Source organism: Anolis carolinensis, chromosome 6 (genome assembly GCF_035594765.1).
Source record: "Anolis carolinensis isolate JA03-04 chromosome 6, rAnoCar3.1.pri, whole genome shotgun sequence".
NCBI lineage: Eukaryota > Metazoa > Chordata > Lepidosauria > Squamata > Dactyloidae > Anolis > Anolis carolinensis.
In genome coordinates, this window is record NC_085846.1 from 15,269,866 (window position 1) to 15,292,965 (window position 23,100).

At 42.2% G+C, this 23,100-nt stretch overlaps 1 protein-coding gene across 1 annotated transcript; it reads left to right on the forward strand.

The window, feature by feature from the left end:
* The first annotated feature begins 12,367 nt into the window (after nucleotides 1-12,367).
* kdelr1 (KDEL endoplasmic reticulum protein retention receptor 1) lies at nucleotides 12,368-21,779 on the forward strand. The gene is made up of 5 exons (XM_062957754.1): nucleotides 12,368-12,813; nucleotides 16,162-16,262; nucleotides 18,154-18,312; nucleotides 19,683-19,935; nucleotides 21,022-21,779. The coding sequence occupies exons 1-5, from the start codon at nucleotides 12,723-12,725 to the stop codon at nucleotides 21,054-21,056; spliced, it is 639 nt and encodes a 212-aa protein (XP_062813824.1). The 5' UTR covers nucleotides 12,368-12,722; the 3' UTR covers nucleotides 21,057-21,779.
* The last annotated feature ends 1,321 nt before the right edge of the window (nucleotides 21,780-23,100 follow it).

Here is a 23,100-nt window from a genome sequence, read left to right on the forward strand (position 1 = left end):
TTAAGGGTACAAGATTTCCGTGAAAGTGAAACACGGTTCTGTTCAACATCTTTATTAATGACTTAGATGAAGGGTTAGAATGCATGATCATCAAGTTTGCAGATGACACCAAACTGGGAGGGATCGCTAATACTCCAAAAGACAGGAGCAGAATTCAAAATGTTCCGTCCCCCAGGACGATGGTTTGCCTTACCTATTGGTCGTTTGTTTGTTTTCCCTCCTTTACATTTTGTTTGAGCCTCTGGCTGCAAAGGCCTAGGAAAAGTGGCTTGGAATCTGCAAGAGCTGGCTGCAGTTTTCTTTGCAGTGATTGGTCAAAGAATGCAACATCTTAGGACCGCCCTTTTTACCAGGGTCTAGTCTCCATTTTGGAGCTTCATTCTGGCTATAGTCTTCCAACGTGCTGGAGCTGTGCAAGGCTAACTGGGACAAATCATCCTCAAAACCAGGCCAATCTAAGCCTATCCAAATTAGATAAGTATTGAATTATATTGATCTGGAATAGGAAATCTAGTTGGAGGAGCAGGGTTATTCTGTCGCTTCTAGAACTAATCTTTGCTGTAAAGATAGGGAAGGAAAGAGTTTCTCCTTCTAATATAGGCAGCGTGATTAGGGTATAGTGGTTTTATAATCACCTTTGCTTTCTGGAACCAGGGATAATTCTGTACCTAAAACCTATAGAAATTTGTTTCATTTTCTGCAACTTTAAGATCTGTGCCAGGTTTACAACCTTGTATGAATAAACATCCTTTTTTGAAGTTATCCAGACTCAGTCGTTCAATATCTATAGGACAGCTTATAGGGATTTGCAGTTCGCCCGGATAAAGGACAGCACGTTTCAGTTTTATAGTTTTTTATTGTCCGGCGGACGGCACAGTTTTGAGGTAGATCAGCGGTTTTTCCGCTTGAGCTAGCTTGCACGGCTTATAGTTTTTTATAGTTTAGGAAGTTTAGTTTAGGCCGCGGCTTTTCCGCCTGAGCTCAGTCTGCATACCTAAAGACTCTACCAGCGTCTGAGGCAGTGGAGCCCGCTCTCAGACCTGAAGGAGTCAAATAGTGGGGCTCTATTTCCTTGCTATTTGGCTCGCGTGTGCGCACGTGGCCCAGTGGCTTTCTGGGTTTGCACAGGCTGTGCAGTTCCCAGCAACGTCCAGGGCTCCCTCGGCGGTAGACCTCGAGCCGCGGAGCACCAGCGACAGTTCTTTGGCTGGCTCTGAGGCGTGAAGCCCACCAGAACCAGGCTAGAACCTGGACAGGCCTGGCAACGCTGCTGCGAGTTCGGCCGGAGCACTCGGCCGGCTTCGACCTACCTCATCGTCCTGCGGTGGTGACCTGCCTCATCGTCCTGCGGTGGTGACCTGCCTCATCGCCTGGCGGTGGTGACCTGCCTCATCGTCCTGCGGTGGTGACCTGCCTCATCGTCCTGCGGTGGTGACCTGCCTCATCGTCCTGCGGTGGTGACCTGCCTCATCGCCTGGCGGTGGTGACCTGCCTCATCGTCCTGCGGTGGTGACCTGCCTCATCGTCCTGCGGTGGTGACCTGCTTCATCGTCCTGCGGTGGTGACCTCCCTTCACAGCGGGGAGGAGGCGTCTTTTCTCTCCTCCTTTCCAAAGCCAGCCTCGGTGCTCCTTTGGCGGCAGGCCTCGAGCCGCAGAGCACGAGGTGCTTGAAAATTTGGCGAAGTCGCCATTTTGGCAGTTTACGTCACTCGGGCAAGGGAGGTATCAAGTGGCAAGTTGCTGTCAGTTGGCATTTTGCAGCTTGCCCACTAAAATCTGGCGCCAAAGGTCACAATCTTTGTAAAGTATAGTTACTTAGTGATATATATTGCTATGGTTAAGTGTTGTGCATTGTATTATATATTGCATTTGCTTTTATTGTAAATTTACTTGCTGGTATGTTGTATTTGCTTTTGTTGTAAATTTACTTGCTATTAAGAATACATAATGTCTATGCAATTTCAAGATGATACAGATGGTATACCTCCTTCTGAGGCTGAAAGTAGGAATGAAAGGCCCCAAAGGATAAAGCACCCTTCAGCCAAGATGCTAGCCCATCTAATAGGTGAAAAGGAGCTCCTCCATGTGAGGTTAGGTTCGGCATGGGAGCGAATTGTAACATTAATGGACAGAATTGAGAGCTTGGGTATTACAAGGGTGCCATCCATATTACAGACAGACCTTGAAGAGACCTTCGGTATTTGGAGGGGTTTGGTGTCTAAGATAGTCCAGGTCCTCGAGCGCATTAACGCCAAGGATTCAGAGTTAGAAATAGTGAGTGTCTTAGCTGACACTAATGAGAAAGAAAATAAGGTGAGGGCAATTCTAGATGCCTTGGAATTTAGTTCTCCATCTGTTAATCTAAGGTCTGAGCCAAAAGGAAATCAGTCTTCCTTATGCAGCCATGAGACCAATCTTTTAAAATCACCTGCTGTGGCACTTAGTCTTAAGTCCAACCGCTCTAGCCAGGTATCTAAGCTAAGGGAGTGTGCATCATCTAAACATAGCCACTCTAGCAAGTCTTCTGCTGCTGGGAGTGCCATCTCTTCCCTAGCTGCCTTGCACATTAAGGAGGTCTTCAACTACAAGGAGGCCCACTCCCAGGCATACCCTCCATTTTCTCATTTGGTCCAGTTCATCACCAGGGCGGCCAGAGAAAGGAATGATCCGCAGACGGGCCTCCCCACCTTATACCAAGGGACCCATCCAGGGAAGGCATCTGAAGTGGACAAGAAACCACCTAGAGAGGCCAATAGACCTGTCAGCGTAAAGGCAGTCGAAACTCAACACAAGACTGATGAACCCAGGTCGGAGGTAAAAGAGTTGCTTTGCCCTATCCACCAAAAGCCTCACAGCTTGGCCAACTGCAGGGAGTTTAGTAGAAAGTCATACAAAGAGAGGCAACAGCTAGTTCAAAAGCAGGGAATCTGCTTTAGATGCTGTGGAGCAACTCCACACTTTGCGTCCAACTGCAAAGAAAACGTCAAGTGTGAGAAATGCAACAGCCTCAAGCATTGCACCGCAATGCACAACTCCAGTGTCATCTCCCACCCCAAAGGGAACGTTTCACCAAAAGAAAAGTCAGCAGTCGAAGACACCGACAAGCCAGTCGTACCAGAGATGCAGGTGGAGGTTTCAGCAGTCGCCTGTACAGAGCTGTGTTCTGACTCGCACCAGTACAGAGTTTGTCATCCTATCTGCCTAGCGGATGTATATCCAGCCAAGAGCCCTTGGCTTAGAAAGAGACTCTATGTGGCCCTGGATTCACAGAGCGACGCCTCCCTGGCTACTCCAGAGTTCTTCCGCATGTTTGACCTTAAAACCAAGATGGTTGACTACACTATGACTACGTGTGCAGGAAAAAAGAAGTTGCAGGGTCGCATAGCATCTGGCTTTGTTGTCTCCTCTTGCGACCAGAAGAGGCAGTTCAAGTTGCCAGACCTGATTGAGTGTTCCTCCATCCCTCGGAACAAAAAACAAATTGTAACTAGAGAAGTTGTGGAGGCTCATCCACATTTGCGACGATTAAAGAATGCCATACCTGCTTTCCGTCCAGATGTGGACATTGCCCTTCTGCTTGGTGCGGACTGTCCGAACTTGTTCTATGTGAACGACCAAGTTAAGGGACCTCCAGGGGCGCCCATTGCTCAGCTGCTACCACTAGGCTGGACAGTTACAGGCCCAGTGTGCATAAACAAGATGCACCCACCATCGTCGTTGGACTCCAATCAAGCACAGGTGCTTAAAGGTGGACGTCCTACACTTGTGCGCAGTTGCCTAAGTCACATCTCAGTCTACTGCCAAGCAATAACTCCAGAGTATTCCTCCATCTTCAAAGTCTCTGAGAGAGACGAAGCCACAGCGCTCTCGAAAGATGAGCAAAGGTTTTCGGACATTATGAATGCTCAAGTCTCACGAAGTGCAGAGGTGAAAGCCTGCAAATCAACCACAGAAATCAAGATGGGCCAAAGATCTTGCCTGGAACCACACCGTTTTGAATGTTTTTCGGAGTGGCACAGTCTTCTTAGAGCAGTTGCTAGGCTTATACATCGTTTAGCTTGCAAAGATAGTGAGCCTTTACAGGTCCAGGATATGATAAAGGCTAAGAGCGTCATATTCAAGTCAGTACAGAGATCTGCTTTCAAGCAGGAAATAGCTAGGCTAGAGCAAGGGCTCAACATCCCTAATCAAAGTCTTCTAAATGAGTTAAACCCATTTCTAGACAAGGAGGGTATTTTGAGAGTTGGAGGAAGGTTAGCCAAAGCTAAACTCAAGGCGTGCATAAAAAACCCCATCATCATACCCCCTAATAGTCACACTGCATTGCTGCTCGTTCGGCATCACCATGAAAGGATCCATCATCAGGGTAGAACTCTAACTGAGGCAGCCCTTAGAAATGAAGGTCTGTGGGTAGTTAATGCCAAAAGGTTGGTCAACAGTTGTATTTTCAAATGTGTTAAATGCAGGCGCCTTAGGCGAAACTGTCAAAGTCAGTTGATGGCAGAACTACCTCAGGATAGGACTTTGACAGACCCACCCTTTTCCCATGTGGGAATCGATGTGTTTGGTCCTTGGGAGGTTGTCACTAGGAAAACCAGGGGTGGTGTTGTAAATAACAAGAGGTGGGCAGTTTTGTTTACTTGTTTAGTAATACGAGCTGTCCATATAGAAGTCATAGAAGGGATGGACACTTCATCATTTTTAAACGCATTAAAAAGGTTCATAGCCCTCAGAGGGCCAATTAAGTCAATTCGGTCGGACTGTGGCACCAATTTTGTAGGTGCGACCAAAGAACTCAATTGTGTGTCTAGGTTTGGGAGAGACCCAAAGGTTCAGAACTTTACGAATACTGAACAAATTATGTGGACTTTCAATGTTCCTCACGCCTCCCATATGGGTGGTGTTTGGGAGAGGATGATTGGTATTAGTCGCAAAATCCTTAATGCCATGTTTTTGAGTCATAGGTCATTGACGCATGATGTTTTGGTGACACTTATGGCGGAAGTTACCGCAATTATCAACAACCGGCCGCTGGTTCCCCTTACCAGTGACCCTGAGAACTTACAACCACTGACTCCTGCACTTATTTTGACACAAAAGGTGCCAGGATGGAAGGACGTCATGTTGCCAGTTCCGGACGGAACTCACCGTGCCCTGTGGAAACAGGTGCAGTCCTTGGCCAACCACTTTTGGAAAAGGTGGAAAGCTGAGTACTTAAGCCAGCTTTAAGCTAGAAGAATCTGGCAAAGCCCACAGGACAACATTGAGGTTAACAACGTTGTGTTGTTAAAGGACAAAGACTTGCCCCGCCATGCGTGGCCCATGGGCATTGTATTAAAGACCTTTCCTTGCCCGGACGGTAAGGTCAGGAAAGTTCAATTAAAGACTTGCAACAGAGGCAAAGTGTCCATTTTGGACAGACCAATTAGTGACCTCGTGTTGCTTATTGGAGATGTTTAAAGTTCTAGTGTTTGTATTGTTGTGTATACAAAGGTGTTTGTATGTTTTTGATTGGTAAATTCCCACATCCTGGGAATTTAGCGGGGAGTGTTCCGTCCCCCAGGACGATGGTTTGCCTTACCTATTGGTCGTTTGTTTGTTTTTCCTCCTTTACATTTTGTTTGAGCCTCTGGCTGCAAAGGCCTAGGAAAAGTGGCTTGGAATCTGCAAGAGCTGGCTGCAGTTTTCTTTGCAGTGATTGGTCAAAGAATGCAACATCTTAGGACCGCCCTTTTTACCAGGGTCTAGTCTCCATTTTGGAGCTTCATTCTGGCTATAGTCTTCCAACGTGCTGGAGCTGTGCAAGGCTAACTGGGACAAATCATCCTCAAAACCAGGCCAATCTAAGCCTATCCAAATTAGATAAGTATTGAATTATATTGATCTGGAATAGGAAATCTAGTTGGAGGAGCAGGGTTATTCTGTCGCTTCTAGAACTAATCTTTGCTGTAAAGATAGGGAAGGAAAGAGTTTCTCCTTCTAATATAGGCAGCGTGATTAGGGTATAGTGGTTTTATAATCACCTTTGCTTTCTGGAACCAGGGATAATTCTGTACCTAAAACCTATAGAAATTTGTTTCATTTTCTGCAACTTTAAGATCTGTGCCAGGTTTACAACCTTGTATGAATAAACATCCTTTTTTGAAGTTATCCAGACTCAGTCGTTCAATATCTATAGGACAGCTTATAGGGATTTGCAGTTCGCCCGGATAAAGGACAGCACGTTTCAGTTTTATAGTTTTTTATTGTCCGGCGGACGGCACACAAAACGATCTTAACAGACCAGAGAGATGGGCTGAAACTAACAAAATGAAGTTCAACAGTGACAAATGCAAGATACTCCACTTAGGCAGAAAAGATGGAATGCAAAGATACAGAATGGGGGGTGCCTGGCTTGACAGCAGTATGTGTGAAAAAGACCTTGGAGTCGTTGTGGACAACAAATTAAACATGAACCAACAATATGATGCAGCAGCTAAAAAAGCCAATGGGATTTTGGCTTGCATCAATAGGAGCATAGTGTCTAGATCCAGGGAAGTCTAAAAGCATACTGTTTCTAAAATGGAGTCTGGGCCCAGATCTGATCACATGGTCTGCAGCCCCCCCTACAACAGAGTTAAAGCCTACTGCAAACCAATATACACCTATACGATACAGTAAGCAATCTGAATTATATACATAACAATAACTAGTGGAGTCTTGAAGAAGGTTGCTATTTCCATCAAAAACCATGAATATAAAATATTTAATATTTTTAATAAGAATTGCTATGTCCATCCAGTATGGATGGTATCCTTGAAGTGACTGGCTTGACCTTGAAAGAACTGGGGGTGGCAACAGCCAACAGGAAGCTCTGGCGTGGGCTGGTCCATGAGGTCACGAAGAGTCGGAAGTGACTAAACGAATAAACAACAACAGCAAATGTCCTCCAGCACGACTCTGGTCAGCCTCCATTGGAAGCTGAACATAGAAACGCACTGGAGGACCAAGGTTTTCCTAAAGAGGAGTTCCCTCTTGAAATCTTTAGGTCCCCCAGCATGACTGGTTAAAACTGGCTATGAAGGCACTCTGGAGGACCTAGAGATTCCTGAAGAGATCATTTTAATCCAACCCATGAGTAACCAAATTTGCAAAAATCAATTATATCTGTTGTGTGCAATGCGTCTGGCCCTTATCCAGAGATGTAAGCTGCAGTATGGACAAGATCTGGCATTTCAAATGGGTTGGGATAGTTTGAACAACAAATACTACCACGCATAGTCCCCAAAGCTGGATAAGTTATTTTGGCACACAAGGCTGACGGTCCCCCAAGTCCGTTTCCAGTCCCTCACAGTAAAAAGAGAATAACAAGAAGAGAATAACATTTCGCTGCCCTTTCGTGACAGCCCCAAACCAGCTGCCGGAGCCGGCTGCCCTATTCTTTCTGGCCCTCCCCAGTGGATGCGCGTTTGGCACAGGGCTGTGATCAGATTAGCTCTCTAGCAGCATTGCTGTCTCTGCTGAATGGGAAAGAGGTTCTTGTGTTGTTGCTGTTGTTTTACCAGCAGAAGAAAGAACTGCCCCAGTCTGAAGGGGAAAGGTAGCTGTCGAAGCCGCAATATTGTCCAGAAAGTAGAAATCTAGATAGTGAGAAGGAGCTTCCTCTGCGTATTCAATAGGTGTAACTTCCAGTGGCAAATGCTTCCTAAATATTCCTCCTATTTGATGCAAATAGTAAACAGGGCCTTCTCGGTGGTTGCTCCCAGGCTGAGGAACTCTAGTCTGATCCCATTTCCTTGGGTGCTTTTACATCAGACAAGGGTAAACTTTGTCCCTCCAAATGTTTTGGACTTCAACTCCCACAATTCCTGAGAGTGAGAGTTGAAGCCCAAAACACTTGGAGGGATAAGGTTTGCCAATGCCTGGTCTACACTGTATAATTAATGCAGTTAAAGTAGTATCAAAGTATATTACAGTAGAGTCTCACTTATCCAACACTCGCTTATCCAACTTTCTGGATTATCCAACCCATTTTTGTAATCAATGTTTTCAATATATCATGATATTTTGGTGCTAAATTCATAAATACAGTAAATACAACATAACATTACTGCGTATTGAACTACTTTTTCTGCCAAATTTGTTGTCTAACATGATGTTTTGGTGCTTCATTTGTAAAATCATAACCTAATTTGATGTTTAATAGGTTTTTCCTTAATGCCTCCTTATTATCCAACATATTCACTTATCCAACATTCTGCCGGACCGTTTATGTTGGTTAAGTGAGACTCTACTGTAATTATAAAGTGTAGATGAGGTGAGGTTGACTCCAACCCCTTGTCCTTCTGCCGGCTGGCAAAATCCATTGCTGTTCAGGGTGGTTACTGAGGAAGGGGTTTATACTGGGGAGTGGTCACTGTCATGTAATAAATCTATGTTACAACATTATATCATCATCAACATCATTGATATTTGAAAGGACTGAACATTAGGTAAAGGTAAAGGTTTTCCCCTGACATTAAGTCCAGTCATGTCTGACTGGGGGTTGGTGCTCATCTCCATTTCTAAGCCGAAGAGCCGGCGTTGTCCGTAGACACCTCCTAGGTCATGTGGCCAGCATGACTGCATGGAGCGCCGTTACCTTCCCCCTGGAGCGGTACCTATTGATCTACTCACATTGGTATGTTTTCCAACTGCTAGGTTGGCAGAAGCTGGAGCTAACAGCGGCCGCTCACGCCGCTCCCGGGGTTTGAACCTGGGACCTTTTGGTCTTCAGCTCAGTGTTTTTACGCACTCCGCCACCGGGACTGAACAGAGGATGGATAAACAGAATTTGGGAAATAGCATTGGCAGACCAGAAATGTTCAGGAAGCAAAAGGAATTAATATCACAGATAGCCTTGTGACAATTTTATCAAAATGTTACTGTGAGATCGAAAATGGGATGGGCACAGAGACACATAATGAATTTTGGAAGAAATCCCTTCCAAACAGGAGCTGATCATTCTGTTTGACTGCCGTATGAACCATTTGCGAACAACAAATTTATAACTTTTCATATATTGGTGATTGTCTTCTCTGCCTTCCTGCTGTTTTCCCACTGCTCTAATACCCCAGACTTTGGACTGCCAACAGTAGGTACATCAACACTGTAGAATTAACAAAGTTCGAAAATATTTGTAAAAATTAAAGTACACCAAGTGTTGTCCCTGCTGTGTTCATGGATACAGCACCCCATACTGGATGTGGATTCCTTGCCTGCTCCAGGAAATCAAACCATCCAAATTCAGGGTTTTCTTTTTACATTTAAGCTACCATTTATTCAGCCCATAATTACAGTCTAATAAATTGAACTACGCAGTCATGATTCAAGTCAGGTCCTTTGTCCTGTTATCCTCTCTTTACCCCAAGGAGCAGACATATACAGTGGATTCTCAGTATCCAATAGGGTTAATGTATACCAAAATCTGTGAATGCTCAAGTTCACCTTGTATACCATGATGTAGTATAAAGATGTCCCACATTTAAAATAAGAAAATCAAGGTTTGTATTTTCAAGCCATGGATGTTTGAATTCATGGACACAGACTTCTGGATGCAGATATTATTTCAGACTAGCTTGGAGACCCGGCAGTGCCCGGGTGATTTGAAAAGGGCATTTGAAAAGGGCTGAGTTATTTGTTCGCTGGGTTCAGGGCTCTCTGGATAAGGGTGAACTACAACTTCCATATGCCAAGGTTAATCACCCCCAAACCTGGCCTGTATGCACAGTTGGCCATGTTGGGTCTGTGTGCCAAGCTTGGTCCAGATCCGACGTCAGCAGGGTTCAGTCCTCTGTGGATACGGGTGAACTACAACTCCCAATATCAAGGTCAATTCCCAAAAACCCCTTCAGTATGTTCAGTTGGTCATGGGGTTTCTCAGTGCCAAGTTAGGTCCCAGTCCATTGTTGGTGGAAGTCACAGTTTCTCTGGATACAGGTGAACTATAACTCCCATAAATCAAGGTCAATATCTCCCCAAACCCCTGCAGTATGTTTAGTTGGTTGCGTGGGTTCTCTATGCTAAGTTTGGTCCCAGTCCATCATCGGTGTGGTCCAAAGTGCTCTTTGATTGCAGGTGAACTATAAATCCCAGTTCCTACAACTAACAAATGTCAAGGCCAGTTCCACCCCAAATCCACCAGTATTCAAATTTGGGCATATTAGGCATGTGTGCCAAATTTGGTGCAGATCCATTGCTGTTTGTGTTCACAGTGCTCTCTGGATGTGGGTGAACTATAATTCCTATACATCAAGGTGAATTTTCCCCAAAGACCTCCTATATGTTTTGTTGGTCATGCAGTGTTCTGTATGCTAAGTTAGGTTCAGGGCCATCATTGGTGGGGTCCAGAGTGCTCTTGATTGCAGGTGAACTACGCATCCCAGTACAGTACCTATAACTCCCATAAATCATGGTGAATTCCCCCCAAACCTCTCCAGTATTCAGATTTTCACTTTTATTATGTACTAGCTTGGGGGCCTGGCGGCGCCCGGGTTATTTGAGAACGGAACTGTTTGCCTTTGTTCCAAGTTTAGTGTCGATCCAGTGTCAGTTGTCTTCAATTGGTACGGGTGAACTACAACTCCCATATACCTGGTTGGGTACCTGGCGATGCCCGGGTTATTTGAAAGGAGATTTTAATTTTTTTAATAGGCTTTTCCCTCATCCCTCCTTATTATCCAACATATTCGCTTATCCAACATTCTGCCAGCCCGTTTATGTTGGATAAGTGAGACTCTACTGTATATTTATAATCTTATATTATCTTCTTAGAACTGGATTATATGAGGCCCCTTCTACACAGCTGTATAAAATGCACACTGAAGTGAATTATCTGGCAGTGTGGACTCAAGATAATCCAGTTCAAAGCAGATAATATAAGATTGTAAATGGGTAATATAGCTGTATGGAAGGGCATTGAGTCTACACTGCCATATAATCCAGTGAAAATCAGATCATCTGTATCTTATAGGTAGTGTGGAAGACGCCTGAGGCCTACCTGTGTCTGTCCCCTGGGCTGAGTAGGTTGCTAGGAGACCAAGTAGGCAGAGTTCAGCCTTGTAACTGGCAGTAATTGGATAAAAAACAATTATTCCTTTCCCTCTAATTAGGACTTTATTTTTCTTTATCCCATTAATAAAATGCATAAGGTTGTAGATGGACAACATCCACAACATCCTGTGGCACAGGCTGGTGAGCAGCCTGCTGCAACAAATCACTCTGACCATGAGGTCATGAGTTCGAGGCCATCCCGTGGTGGGGTGAGCACCCATCAATTAAAAAAAATAGCCCCTGCTCGTTGCTGCCCTAGCAACCTGAAAGATAGCTGCATCTATCAAGTAGGAAATAAGGTACCACTTATAAAGTGGGGAGGCAAATTTAACTACTTTATGACGTTGGAATGAGGAAGTGCCGTCACAGTGGATGTCTCGGTTCTATGTGTATAGGGGCATTGAATGTTAGCCCTATATGTATATAATGTGATCCGCCCTGAGTCCCCTTCAGGGTGAGAAGGGTGGAATATAAATACTGAAATAAATAAATAAATAAAGTTGCCTAAGTACCTGATGTTGCCTGAGTTCATTTGGTAAGGCGATATATTAGAGATAGGCAAACATTCAATGCCCATATACACACAGAACCGAGACAGAGACAGACGCAGAGGCAATTTAACCTTCTCCTGAGGGGATATAGATATATAGCTAGATGGCAAAGCAAAGGAGAGCTTCACCCCCTCTGTCCCTCTCACTCCCGAGTTTTATCCTCGTGTCCATGCGGCCTGCCCTTGTTTTACTGTTTTACTGTTTTTGTTGTTGTTTTTTTTAATTTCTTGATGTAATGTTTATTATCATCTATTGTATTGCTTTTAATTGTGTTATGATATGTTGTTTTTATATGTTATTATATTGTATCGCTCTGGGCGTGGCCCCATGTTAGCCGCCCCGAGTCCCCGTTGGGGAGATGGTGGCGGGGTATAAATAAAGTTTTTTATTATTATTATTATTAGATGCACTTTAATGGCATGAATCCACTTTGAATCCAGTTTCTGCCTCCTGCAGAAATCTGGGGTTTGTAGTTCGGTGAGGCCCAGGACCTGTCTGTCTGAGCTGTTTAAAGCCCCCTCCCTAAAGTGGATTTATAGTGGATCCAAACTCTAATGTGAAGTGTTGCTGGGGGAGTCGTTTTCTTTTTCTTTTGGACTTCAACTCCCAGAAGCCTCAGCCATCTTGGCCAACGCTCAGGAATTCTGGGAGTTGAAGTAAAAAAAAATCAGTTTAGGAGGGGGGAAACCATCCATATAATGTGTGTCTTTAAAAAGAACCTTTTACCTTTGGCCTTAGCTTTGGATCTCCCACCAAAAGGAAGGATTCAGAAGCGAAATCTCCAGGCGTTTCCTTCCTTCCCCTTAATCCGGTTTGATTAATCCAGCCCCAACGGTAGGAGTGGCAAGCCTATCTCCTCCCCCTTTTGTGGCCTTCCTGCCCAGAAATCCTAACACAGGCATCCCAGCTCGCCTTAAATCAAAAGGAAGAGGATTAAAAAAATAAAATAAAATAAATCAAGGGCTCTTTGATTCCTCCCCTTCTTCTAGGATCAAGCTTTTGTTCCCCCCAAATATCACCGCCTTCCCCTTCTATTTGCAGGTTTCCTATTGGGAAGCCGGGCGCATTTATTATTTTTTGCACAGCCCACCCGGAACACCATGAATATATTCCGCTTTTTGGGAGACCTCTCTCACCTGCTGGCCATCATCATCCTGCTCCTGAAGATCTGGAAGACGCGGTCATGTGCAGGTAAGAAAGGTCTTGCAGACTATAAATCTCTCCTTAGCCTAGGCCTGCAATGAATGGAGGGAGGAAGACCCCAGCCCAGGTATAACCTACTCCAGGCATGGGCAAACTTGGGCCCTCCAGGTGTTTTGGACTCCAACTCCCACAATTCCTAACAGCCGGTAGGCTGTTAGGAATTGTGGGAGTTGGAGTCCAAAACACCTGGAGGGCCCAAGTTTGCCCATGCCTGGACTAAGTTATACCTAGGATATATATTTCCTGTGATTCTGTGCATCCTTACTGGGGATTAAAGTCCAATTTTTCTTAATTTCGAGGAAGCTGAGCTTGGATGGGTTGTTCTCTAAAGTTGAATGGACCTTTGAAAGTGATGAGGTGGCTTTAATACATGTGAGTGCGTGTGTGCAATGTATGTACAAGCTTACAATGCATGTACACTTTGAAAGTGATTTTATTTATCGTGTCAGAAGGAAATTGAGGGTACAGTTATAATGTATTTAACAACACAAAGTTAAAAACTTGGCATTATTCTAGATTTCCTTTGACCAAAAACTGGCCACTTCGAGTGACTCTCTGAGAAGGTCCTCCATTGTGCATGTGGCAGGTCTCGGAACGCATTGTAGTAAGTGGTCTGTGGCTTGCTCTTCTCCACACTCACGTGTCGAGGACTCCACTTTGTAGCCCCGTTTCCTAAGATTGGCTCTGCATCTCGTGATGCCAGAGCACAGCCTGTTCAGCACTTTCCAAGTCGCCCAGTCTCCTGTGTGTCCAGGGGGGTTCTGGTATCAATCATAGATTGAGGTTCCAGGTTTTAGCCTGCCACTTTTGGACTCTTGCTTACTGAGGTGCCCATGTGAATATCTCTGTGGATCTTAGGAAGCTGTTTCTTAATTTAAGGCGTTGGCATGCTGGCTGATATCCAGAGAGTGGGCCAGAGATGTCAATGTCTTGGTCCTTTCACTACAGTGACAAGGTGGTTTTAGTAAGGTAAAAGTTTCCCCTGACATTAAGTCTAGTCGTGTCCAACTCTGCGGGTTGGTGCTCTTCTCCATTTCTAAGCCAAAGAGCCAGCATTGTCCGTAGACACCTCCTAGGTCATGTGGCCAGCATGACTGCATGGAGCGCTGTTACCTTACTGCTGGGGCGGTACATATTGATGTACTCACATTTGTACGTTTTCGAACTGCTAGGTTGGCAGAAGCTGGGGCTAATAGCGGGAGCTCATTCCGCTCCCCAGATTCGAATTGCCAATTCTTCGGTCATCAAGTTCAGCAGCTCAGCGGTTTAACCCACTGAGCCATCGGGAGCTCCCGGTGGTTTTAAGATAAATAGATAGCTAGATAGATATGGCCCTCTGAAAGTGATGAGGTGGCTTTAAAATAGATACAGTAGGTAAATAGATAAATAGATGGCATTAAGATGGATGGATGGATGGATGGATGGATGGATAGATATAGATGGCCCTTTAAAAATGAAGAGGTGGCTTTTGAACCTCACTCCCATCTTTCTGTAAACTTGAATTTCAGGAACTGAAATATATTCCCTTTGCAGCCTGCTCCTTCTGTTTTTAACTTCAGGTGTAGGATTGATGCAGTTTGACTCCACATTAACCTGACCTGGCTCAGTACTATGAAATCAGCATTATACTAAGGCCTTTAGCCTTTTTTTGCAGGGAGTGCAAGTGCCTCACCAAACTACAGCTCTCAGGATTGTATAGCATTGAGCCATGGCAGTTGAAGTGGTGTCAAACTGCATTGATTCTACATATGCATTCTTAGAATGAATAACCTTCCCTTTAAAACAAAAATTCATGCTCCTGTTGTTACAGAAGACCTGCTGTTTCTTGTCCTCCTTTGCCACATCAAGAATAATATAGTTGTTATAAAAAGTGAGTGCAGAAACGGCTCTGGCCACTGTTCTCATAAAATGTTTTGTTGCCAAACCGTTCAATTTCCAAATTGTGGGTTATTGTACAGTTTGTTCATGGTTACTTGAAAGGTCCATGGTGTTCTGTGGGGATGATTTCCAGACAGATGTACATAGGATTGCATCCCTCAAGGAATCAATCCTACAAATGCTCTCTCTGAAGAAGTTGTAATAGTAGTTTAATTTTTTACTATTTTATATCAATGCTCTGTAAGTAAAACCAATATTTTAAACTGTGTTTTGGGGAAGTCTAAATCCATGGCTAACTTAGCATTGGGGGAAGGTGTAACTACAGACATTTAAGGGCACATCTATACTGACCACTTAAGTCAGTTTCAAACTGATATTGAATAAAGCGTTCGCTGTGCAGATGATTGTATAGGAAATTCTGGAACTAATTTGAGGCTTGGGTAGTGATACAAACCACAAAGCACTGATGTGCATTAAGGGCTTTCTTTCTCATGCTTTCATGGGAGTTTGTTGGCTAGCCGCTGCTATTTGAACATAGTTTTAAACTACATTAAATGGTTGGTGTAGATGGGGCCTATGTGATGTTTCATTTCATCTGTACAATGTAAAAACCATATTTAAAAATATAGATTTCTAGATTGCTGGGATTTGGACATCAAGATACAATAGGCAGAATGGTGACATAGAACCTCCAGAACTTTACCAGTCTAAGTTTGGATTAGAATGGCAAATTTCTGGAGGGTAAAAAGCATTATAATTGCCTTGCTGAAGCTAGGTCATATAAAGGCCAAGAAAACTGAATGGAGGAAAACCAGAAGCTAAGCCCTGGTGTAGATTTCCTTAGATCTGAGTAAGAACAGATCTGGGAAAGGCCACAAATTACCCAGTGAAGAAGACCTGATCAAGGAGACTCTTTCACCAATCCTAATGATCTACATGCAGCACCCAACTCTTAGCTTTCGAGTTCTTTTCAAACCATTGTAGCACTCAAACCTTACTCTCTGTTGAGACTTGAGTACTAAAACTCTGAAGAGTTTTGTTCTCTTCTTGCTCACAGTTTTGTAGGTCCTAATATATTATGTGGTGTTATTTTTGGGGGGGATATGCATTCCTCATGGTTGGCTGCTTGGGGAGTGGGCATATTTCACAGAAAGTCTAATCCAGGCCTGCACAACTTGCCGCTTGTAAAGGGCCAATATTTTTTTTAAAAACCAATCTGCGGGCTACTCGTCCTCCCTGCTGCCTGACCAAGGAGGAGAGGACAGGCCTGCAGTGACCAGTGAAGAGAGGCCATCCAAGGTTGCTTCTTCACCAGTCTGGCCTTCAAATGCCTGCCTTCCTGGGAAGAAAGCCCTTTGCAGGCCGCATAAGGCCCATGGGCCAGATGTGCAGGCCTGGTCTAATCTGTCCACGCTGAGATTATTCATCAGTTTTGCTGTCCTATGCTTCTCTGTGCAGGGATTTCGGGGAAGAGTCAAGCTCTCTTTGCCATTGTCTTCACTACACGGTACCTAGACCTAGTTACCAACTACATCTCGTTGTACAACACCTCCATGAAGGTACAAGCTTGATTAGCTCAAATGGAATTAGCTTTAGAGGAAAGTAGGTGGGACACTAAAAGGGGAGGGTCTGTGGGTCAAATGGCAAGAAGGGGGGAAATTGTTAGGGAAATGTGGAAGCATTCTCAGTACCCGCTCCCTCCATATCCATACTTTCCCTGAAATAGCTTGGTATCACAACCAGCTATAGAAGGGAATACGATACAGACAACCCCCGAGTTATGAACATCTGACAAACAACAGGGCCTCTCCCCTTCCTTTCTGCAATGAAATCTTAGTGCTGAACCAAATGTCTGTATCTCTCCACCCCTTCCTATCGATATCTCTCCAAGCCTCTTCCTATGGATCTCTCCAAACACCTTTTCCTTTCTTCCTATTGAAGCTCCTTCCTTGGTGGCTTTTAAACAGAGGCTGGATGGCCATCTGTCGAGGGTACTTTGATTGTGCTCTTCCTGCATGGCAGGGGGTTGGACTAGATGACCCTTCTCTTCTATAATTCTATGATCTCTGAACCCCTCTTTCCTTTTTCTGCCTATCCATATTTCTCCAAAACCCCTTTTCCTTTTCCTTCCTATGCATATATCCAAACCCCCTTTCATTGTTTTTCCTATCAGTCTCTCCAAACCCTCTTTCTTCCTATTGATCTCTACAAACCCCTTTTTCTTGTTTTTCCTATTGATCTCTCCAAACCCCCTTTTCTTCTTATCGATATCTCCAAACCTCTTTTCACCCTATGGATATCTCCAACCCCCTTTCCTCTTTCTTCCTCTCTATATCTCTCTAAACCCCCTTTTCATTTCCTTCCTATCAATCTCTCCTTCATCCTCCCTGTATTTCACCACCTTTCCTCTCCTTTATGTCTGACACCACTTTTAATTGCCTTGGCATTCTTTGGCAGAGAAAGCTAAAGACTTGTAAAACTACAGCTCCCAGAATCCCATAGCAATGGGGACCAGGGCAGTTAAAAGTGGTGTCAAACTGCATTCATTCCACAGCATAAGTACATCCCAAGGAAGCTGGGGCATTGCTTGGAAGCCTTGGTGTTTTTTAAAAAGGGATTTTAATCACACAGCAACCACAGTGTGTATCTTTTTTTGGCCAAATTACAAAGACTGTTTTTTGTTTTATTGTAAGCCGGATATAAGTATAGTAAATAATTAATAAATAAGTGTACTTTTTGCGGGACCTGGTCCAACATACAAATTCAACTTGTTGACTGCCTGTATTGTGGCTCTTACAGTGCAAAACTGTATCCAGTGAGTTTGGTGACACTCATCAATATGCAGAAAATGAAGCCTTCATTTGGCATCTCATCTATTTATGTAAAAAGAAATCATATCACTTTTCTGAGAGCCTACAATATTTTTGTAATGAGTTTAAACAAATACCTCAGTTAACTTCATTCAGAATGATTTGGCATGGGCATTTCTTGCCATGTCTGCAAAAGAATAAGAGTTGCAAAATGTTACTTTACGTACCACATAAGCAAAATTTTAAGCAGAATATACCCTTTCATCAGTCAAATCAAGATTGCAAGTTGATTGAAAACAACAACTGAGGACTTTGAAAGAGGGTATCAGAAACTCAAGTGAAGATTGTACTATATAGATGATGTGATGCTCTTCAGTGTGAGGCTAGTAGAATTAGGGAAGAAAGATGTATCCCTGTATAAAATGTTGAGGTTGAAGGGAGCGCCTGAATCTAGAGGAATAGTTACAATAAGTAAGAATATTGATTTCTAGGACTCTGAATTATATGTATATAATAGTTGTAGGTCTATCTATAATAGCCGGTAATATATAAGGTAGGCTTAGTGAAACGGGTAGGAATTGGGGAAATGGTATAGTATTTGATCTGAGTGATCCCTCTTGATATGTTCTGTTTCTTATAGGTGGTTTATATTGCATGCTCATATGCCACAGTATGGATGATTTACAGCAAATTCAAAGCCACCTATGATGGCAACCATGACACCTTCCGGGTGGAGTTCCTGGTTATCCCTACAGCAGTATTAGCTTTCCTAGTGAACCATGACTTCACTCCTCTAGAGGTAATGTAGTGTTGGAAGTTCCCTTGTGTTAAGACAAGTTCTGAACATGCAGTCCTGTAAAATGAGAGTTTCTAATCTCAATTCTAAACATATTCACAAATCTGGTGGCAGTGTTTGGTATTCTAGCCAGACAGCTATACAGCATCTCCAAATAGCTTTGCATTTTATATAATAATAGTAATAATAACAATACTTTATTTGTAGTCCGCTCTAACTTCCCAGGGGGACTCAAGTCAAACATTCAATGCTGGTGTAAAACAGGAAGAAAAATATAAAAAATACCATATGATATATTATATAATGAATTAAAACAAGTAAAACAAGTTTTCATCAGTTTCAATTTCTTCCTTATCATCTTACTTCCCCACCTCCCTTGTTTGCTAATCCTTTGTGTAAAACTAGTATTTTATTATTACTATTTCCCATACTTGTATCCTGCCCTTCTCACCCTGAAGGGGACTCATGGCGGCCTCACAACTGGCAGCAATTCGATGCCCAACATACAAAGTCCAAAAATAACAATTACAATTAAAACCAACATTAAAGCATAAATTATTAAAACAGCAATTAAAATCGGGCAAGTTCAAATACTGTAGTAATATTATTTTGGGTTTACATTTTGTTTTTTAAAAGTAACACTAACTTTGTTCCTTGGCACATTTGTAACCATACTCAAAGTAGTAAATCTAAGGAAATTTAATCAAATTTAAGTCAGATGAGCCTTTAATACTGCTGCCACTGTTGCTGGAAACATGTCCTTCTGCCACCCCCAACAGGAATTTTCACATTCATTAGTGAGTTATATGTAGTAAATAAGTATGTTATATAAACTCAACTTTTGTTTTAAAACAAAAAATCTCTAAAAAAAAATAGCAGGGGCTTGTAGATGTGGTGCTACACAGACTACTTTAGTCCCAATGAAATATGTGGAACTCAAAAAAGTAAAGACTAACTTGTCCTATTAATTTCCTTGGGACTAAAGTTTAGCTGTCTTCATCTGGATACAGTTCAATAGGAATAGGAATATCACAAGAAATGTTCTTAACAATGTACGAAAACAAAACAGAATCCCAAAATAAAAACCAAAATGCTAATTGAGAAGCAGTTGCAAAAGGTTGCAGGATAAAACCTGCATCAGCTCCATCCAGTATTTTCAGTGACAGATCATGTGGAGAAAAAGCTCTAAATATATGATCAGTCAAATCAGTCTGGAATCTTCAGTGTAATAATAGACAGTTCACATGTCCTCTGCAACAGCTAGCTGTACTTGGCAGCACAACTTTGTGGGCATTATGAGTTAGTGCTAAGTTACATTTCATTAGAAATTCTCATCAAATACATCATACTTTCTCTCCCTTGGATGCCTCCAGATCCTCTGGACCTTCTCCATCTACCTGGAGTCAGTAGCTATCCTGCCGCAACTCTTCATGGTCAGTAAGACGGGTGAAGCAGAAACCATCACAAGCCACTATCTCTTTGCCCTGGGTGTCTACCGTGCCCTCTACCTGTTCAATTGGATTTGGCGCTACCAGTTTGAGAACTTCTTTGATCTAATTGCCATTGTGGCTGGCTTGGTGCAAACCATACTCTACTGTGATTTCTTCTACCTCTACATTACAAAAGGTAACCTGAAACAAACTATTTCTTGATGGTATTTCATAGAAATACATCTGGAATTGAAAGCTGGGTGAGATTAGAACTATTAGGTGGAAAACAATACATCTCAAAAAGGAACAAATTTTGAGTTAGAGCTGCGGTATGTCTGGGATTTCACTAGGAGGCAACCTACAACTACAGTCAGACTTCAGTCTCTGGCATAAGACCTCTTAAGCATTCCTTTGGCATTATGTTGCTTGTAGGGTGGCAACTAATTAATTAACAGTTCAATTATCACATTCTCCTTCCCAGCATTTAAGATATGGTACAGTAAATAATCCCCATATTCCAACATGTAAGCATTAGGATCACATTCCTATGGTAGGAAATAAAAACATAGTTTGACTGTACTAGACTGGAGTGATAAACTAAGTCAGAAAATTATGGAGCACTATTAAAAGACTGCTGATATCAGTTACTTCTTTTACTGTTATATTTTTTCACTTTTATAGGAGTGTTTAGATTTTCTGCTTCAGCATTAAAATAACTCAAAGTATCTCTAAAATAATATTGAAATGTTAAATGTAGGGTATTGCTTAGATTTTTCCACATATGGTTTAAAAATCCCATTTGTGTATTGATGCAATGTTTGTGTTATGTTAACTCATGCATACTATCACTTAGATTCACACACACTGTATTTTCTCAGTTCCAAGGCTCACTTTTTTCTCCATATAAACATGTCTTAAAAAAAGGTACATCTTAGAATCATATACACACACACCCACAAATACACACACATATACATTTTTTCTGTTAGTGGTACTGAAATTAATGTGCATTATACAATCAGTTGCATCTTACACGTGCACACATTACTTTATAAATATATGGATAGAGACAATGAGCTGTGAAAAACTGAATTTTCAGAAAGTTACTGGATTCCAAAATGATATTGGATATATCTTGCTAACTTATTTTCTTTCTAAAACAAATTGCTGGAAAAATGTTTTCCTTCTGCACATGCAACTTATCTTCGTATTTGATAAGAGGTGTATAGCTGCAGCGAAACAATCCTAAATTCTCATGCATTCTTTTTGTTTCCTTCTGCAGTTCTAAAAGGCAAGAAGTTGAGTTTGCCTGCATAATCCAGATTGAGATCATTGGGAGAGTCTTTGGCCAAGGAGGATGAGGGACTCCTTTACAGGAAATTAGACACAGATTGACTTTTTGTACCAAGTTAATCACTTGTTGGTCTCTTCATGCGCCCTAAACTTATCTGAGAGTGATTTTGGGGGAAAAACACAATGAATGGTTCTTCTGCTTGAGAGACTGATATAGATGAAGGTAAAGTAGGATACAGCTTGGATTCTAAACAGACAACAGCTACTCCTGGGTAATATGTAGTTTGTAGGCTTCTCAAAAACTTTTTTAAAAATCATTTTCCTCAATTTCTATAGTCTTGATTTTCATTTTGGTGATGAACCAGCAAAGATAGGAAAACATCTTTGTTTCGTTTTTTGAAAGATACTACTCTCTTACTTTGCACTCAAACTATGAGTGTTGTACTAAGAAGAAATTTGAATTTCTCCTTTTGTGCGGGCCTAATGCTATGGAGCTGTCCAGATAAAGAGGAGCACTCAAAAATTTGGTCCGTTTCCTTTTAGGAAGGAGGTCTCATTTTTTAAAAATACGATTGTCATGATAAGACTCCCTCCTTTATTTTCTCCTTTACTCTTTCTTCAGATTGTATATTGTTTGATCATTAATTCATCATCCACTTTACATAAAAAGGCAAACCTTCCCTGGTAATTAGTGCCTTTGTGAAAAGGGAAGGGAATTTAAATAAAAAATATGTTTTCTTGGCTGTTCCTATTGTAATCTTTTGTTTCTTATTTGTGTGTGCTTGTTTTCATTTTTGTTCTAACCTTTTGTACACTGCTGATAGATTTCTGTGAAAAGAGTAGCTGGTGTTTCTCTTAGGAACGTATTTTACATTAAATATTATGCAGACTCATTTTCTGTAGTTGTCACATCTTCAGGTTTCCTAGACTATTGTGTCATAGTAAAATGACATTAAAAGGAAGTGTGTGTGCTTTCACATGGCATTAAGAGATACACCTAATGCTGCTGATCCTGTCTGAAGTGAGTTGAATGGTGGAAGATAAACTGGCTAGAGCGAGCTTCCATCTGGAGTTTCTGCTTACAGTGTAGCCTGATTTGCAGCACAATCATATATGTGTTGACTTAGAAATTAATTTAACTTTCAGTGAGGCTTTCTTCCTGCTAAAAGATTGGAGTTTTAAACATATTTTATGTGAAAACGGCATAGAAAATATAGAATTATTCACTTGTAGCTTTTGAAGGGAAGAGGAATCATAGAGATCTAACTCATTTTCAGTGCTTGGACACATGCAGGTTTTTAAAATGAAAACAGGAATGTGAGAAATTGCTTAGGCTGCAGTCAAATATATCTCTGTACAAATTCTACTGCATTCATGCCAGAGTTATATTTATGTCAAAGTACCACATTTCCTTAAGCTTTTCCCTTAAGATATGAATGCAAACGCTACTTTTAAAAACATTGAGAACGTGTTACCAAACAGGATTAGATGTTCTTGTGCGTACATCTTGAGTTAATATGGATTTACCCCCAAATTCAGTAGTATTCACATGGCTCAAATAAATAATGGCCACTTGTGAATCAGTTAAGTATGACAAAGTCCACACCTAGGATCTTCCACATTATCTTTGTAATCTGCATCTTAACAGAGAAAAGGAGCAGTTTCCCAGAGGTAAGCAACTTCGTAGCACAGAGCACACACATCCCCCTTTCACTGTCATGCATTTATTCTTTGTGCCTTAAGTGAGTATGATAGTTTTATTCAGTTGGATTCAGCTTACTCAGTTAAGAAAACAGCGCTACAGCATATTTACATACACATTCTCTCTTTTCTTTCTCCTGTAGCTATAATGTCATTGTTCTATTAAGAAAGAGAAACAAAGTACTCACTGCTCCTACAGGAGTGGAGTCCCCCAGCTAGAAGCAGTAGTTTAAGGCTATCTTGGTTTTAAACAACTGGAACAAGCATGTAAAATATGGCATATACCTTTAACAAGGGAAGTAGATAGTGGATGAACACCTGTTGATCTTTAAAAGTTACCCCATAGTACTAAGTATGTGAGGAAGTT

Bases quoted from the DNA above. Each gene is read 5' to 3' on its own strand.
- kdelr1 (XM_062957754.1), top strand. From the start codon at position 12,723: ATGAATATATTCCGCTTTTTGGGAGACCTCTCTCACCTGCTGGCCATC. The intron at 12,814-16,161 runs GTAAGAAAGGTC...TTCTCTGTGCAG, and splicing joins GAAGACGCGGTCATGTGCAG to GGATTTCGGGGAAGAGTCAA. The intron at 16,263-18,153 runs GTACAAGCTTGA...TGTTTCTTATAG, and splicing joins TGTACAACACCTCCATGAAG to GTGGTTTATATTGCATGCTC.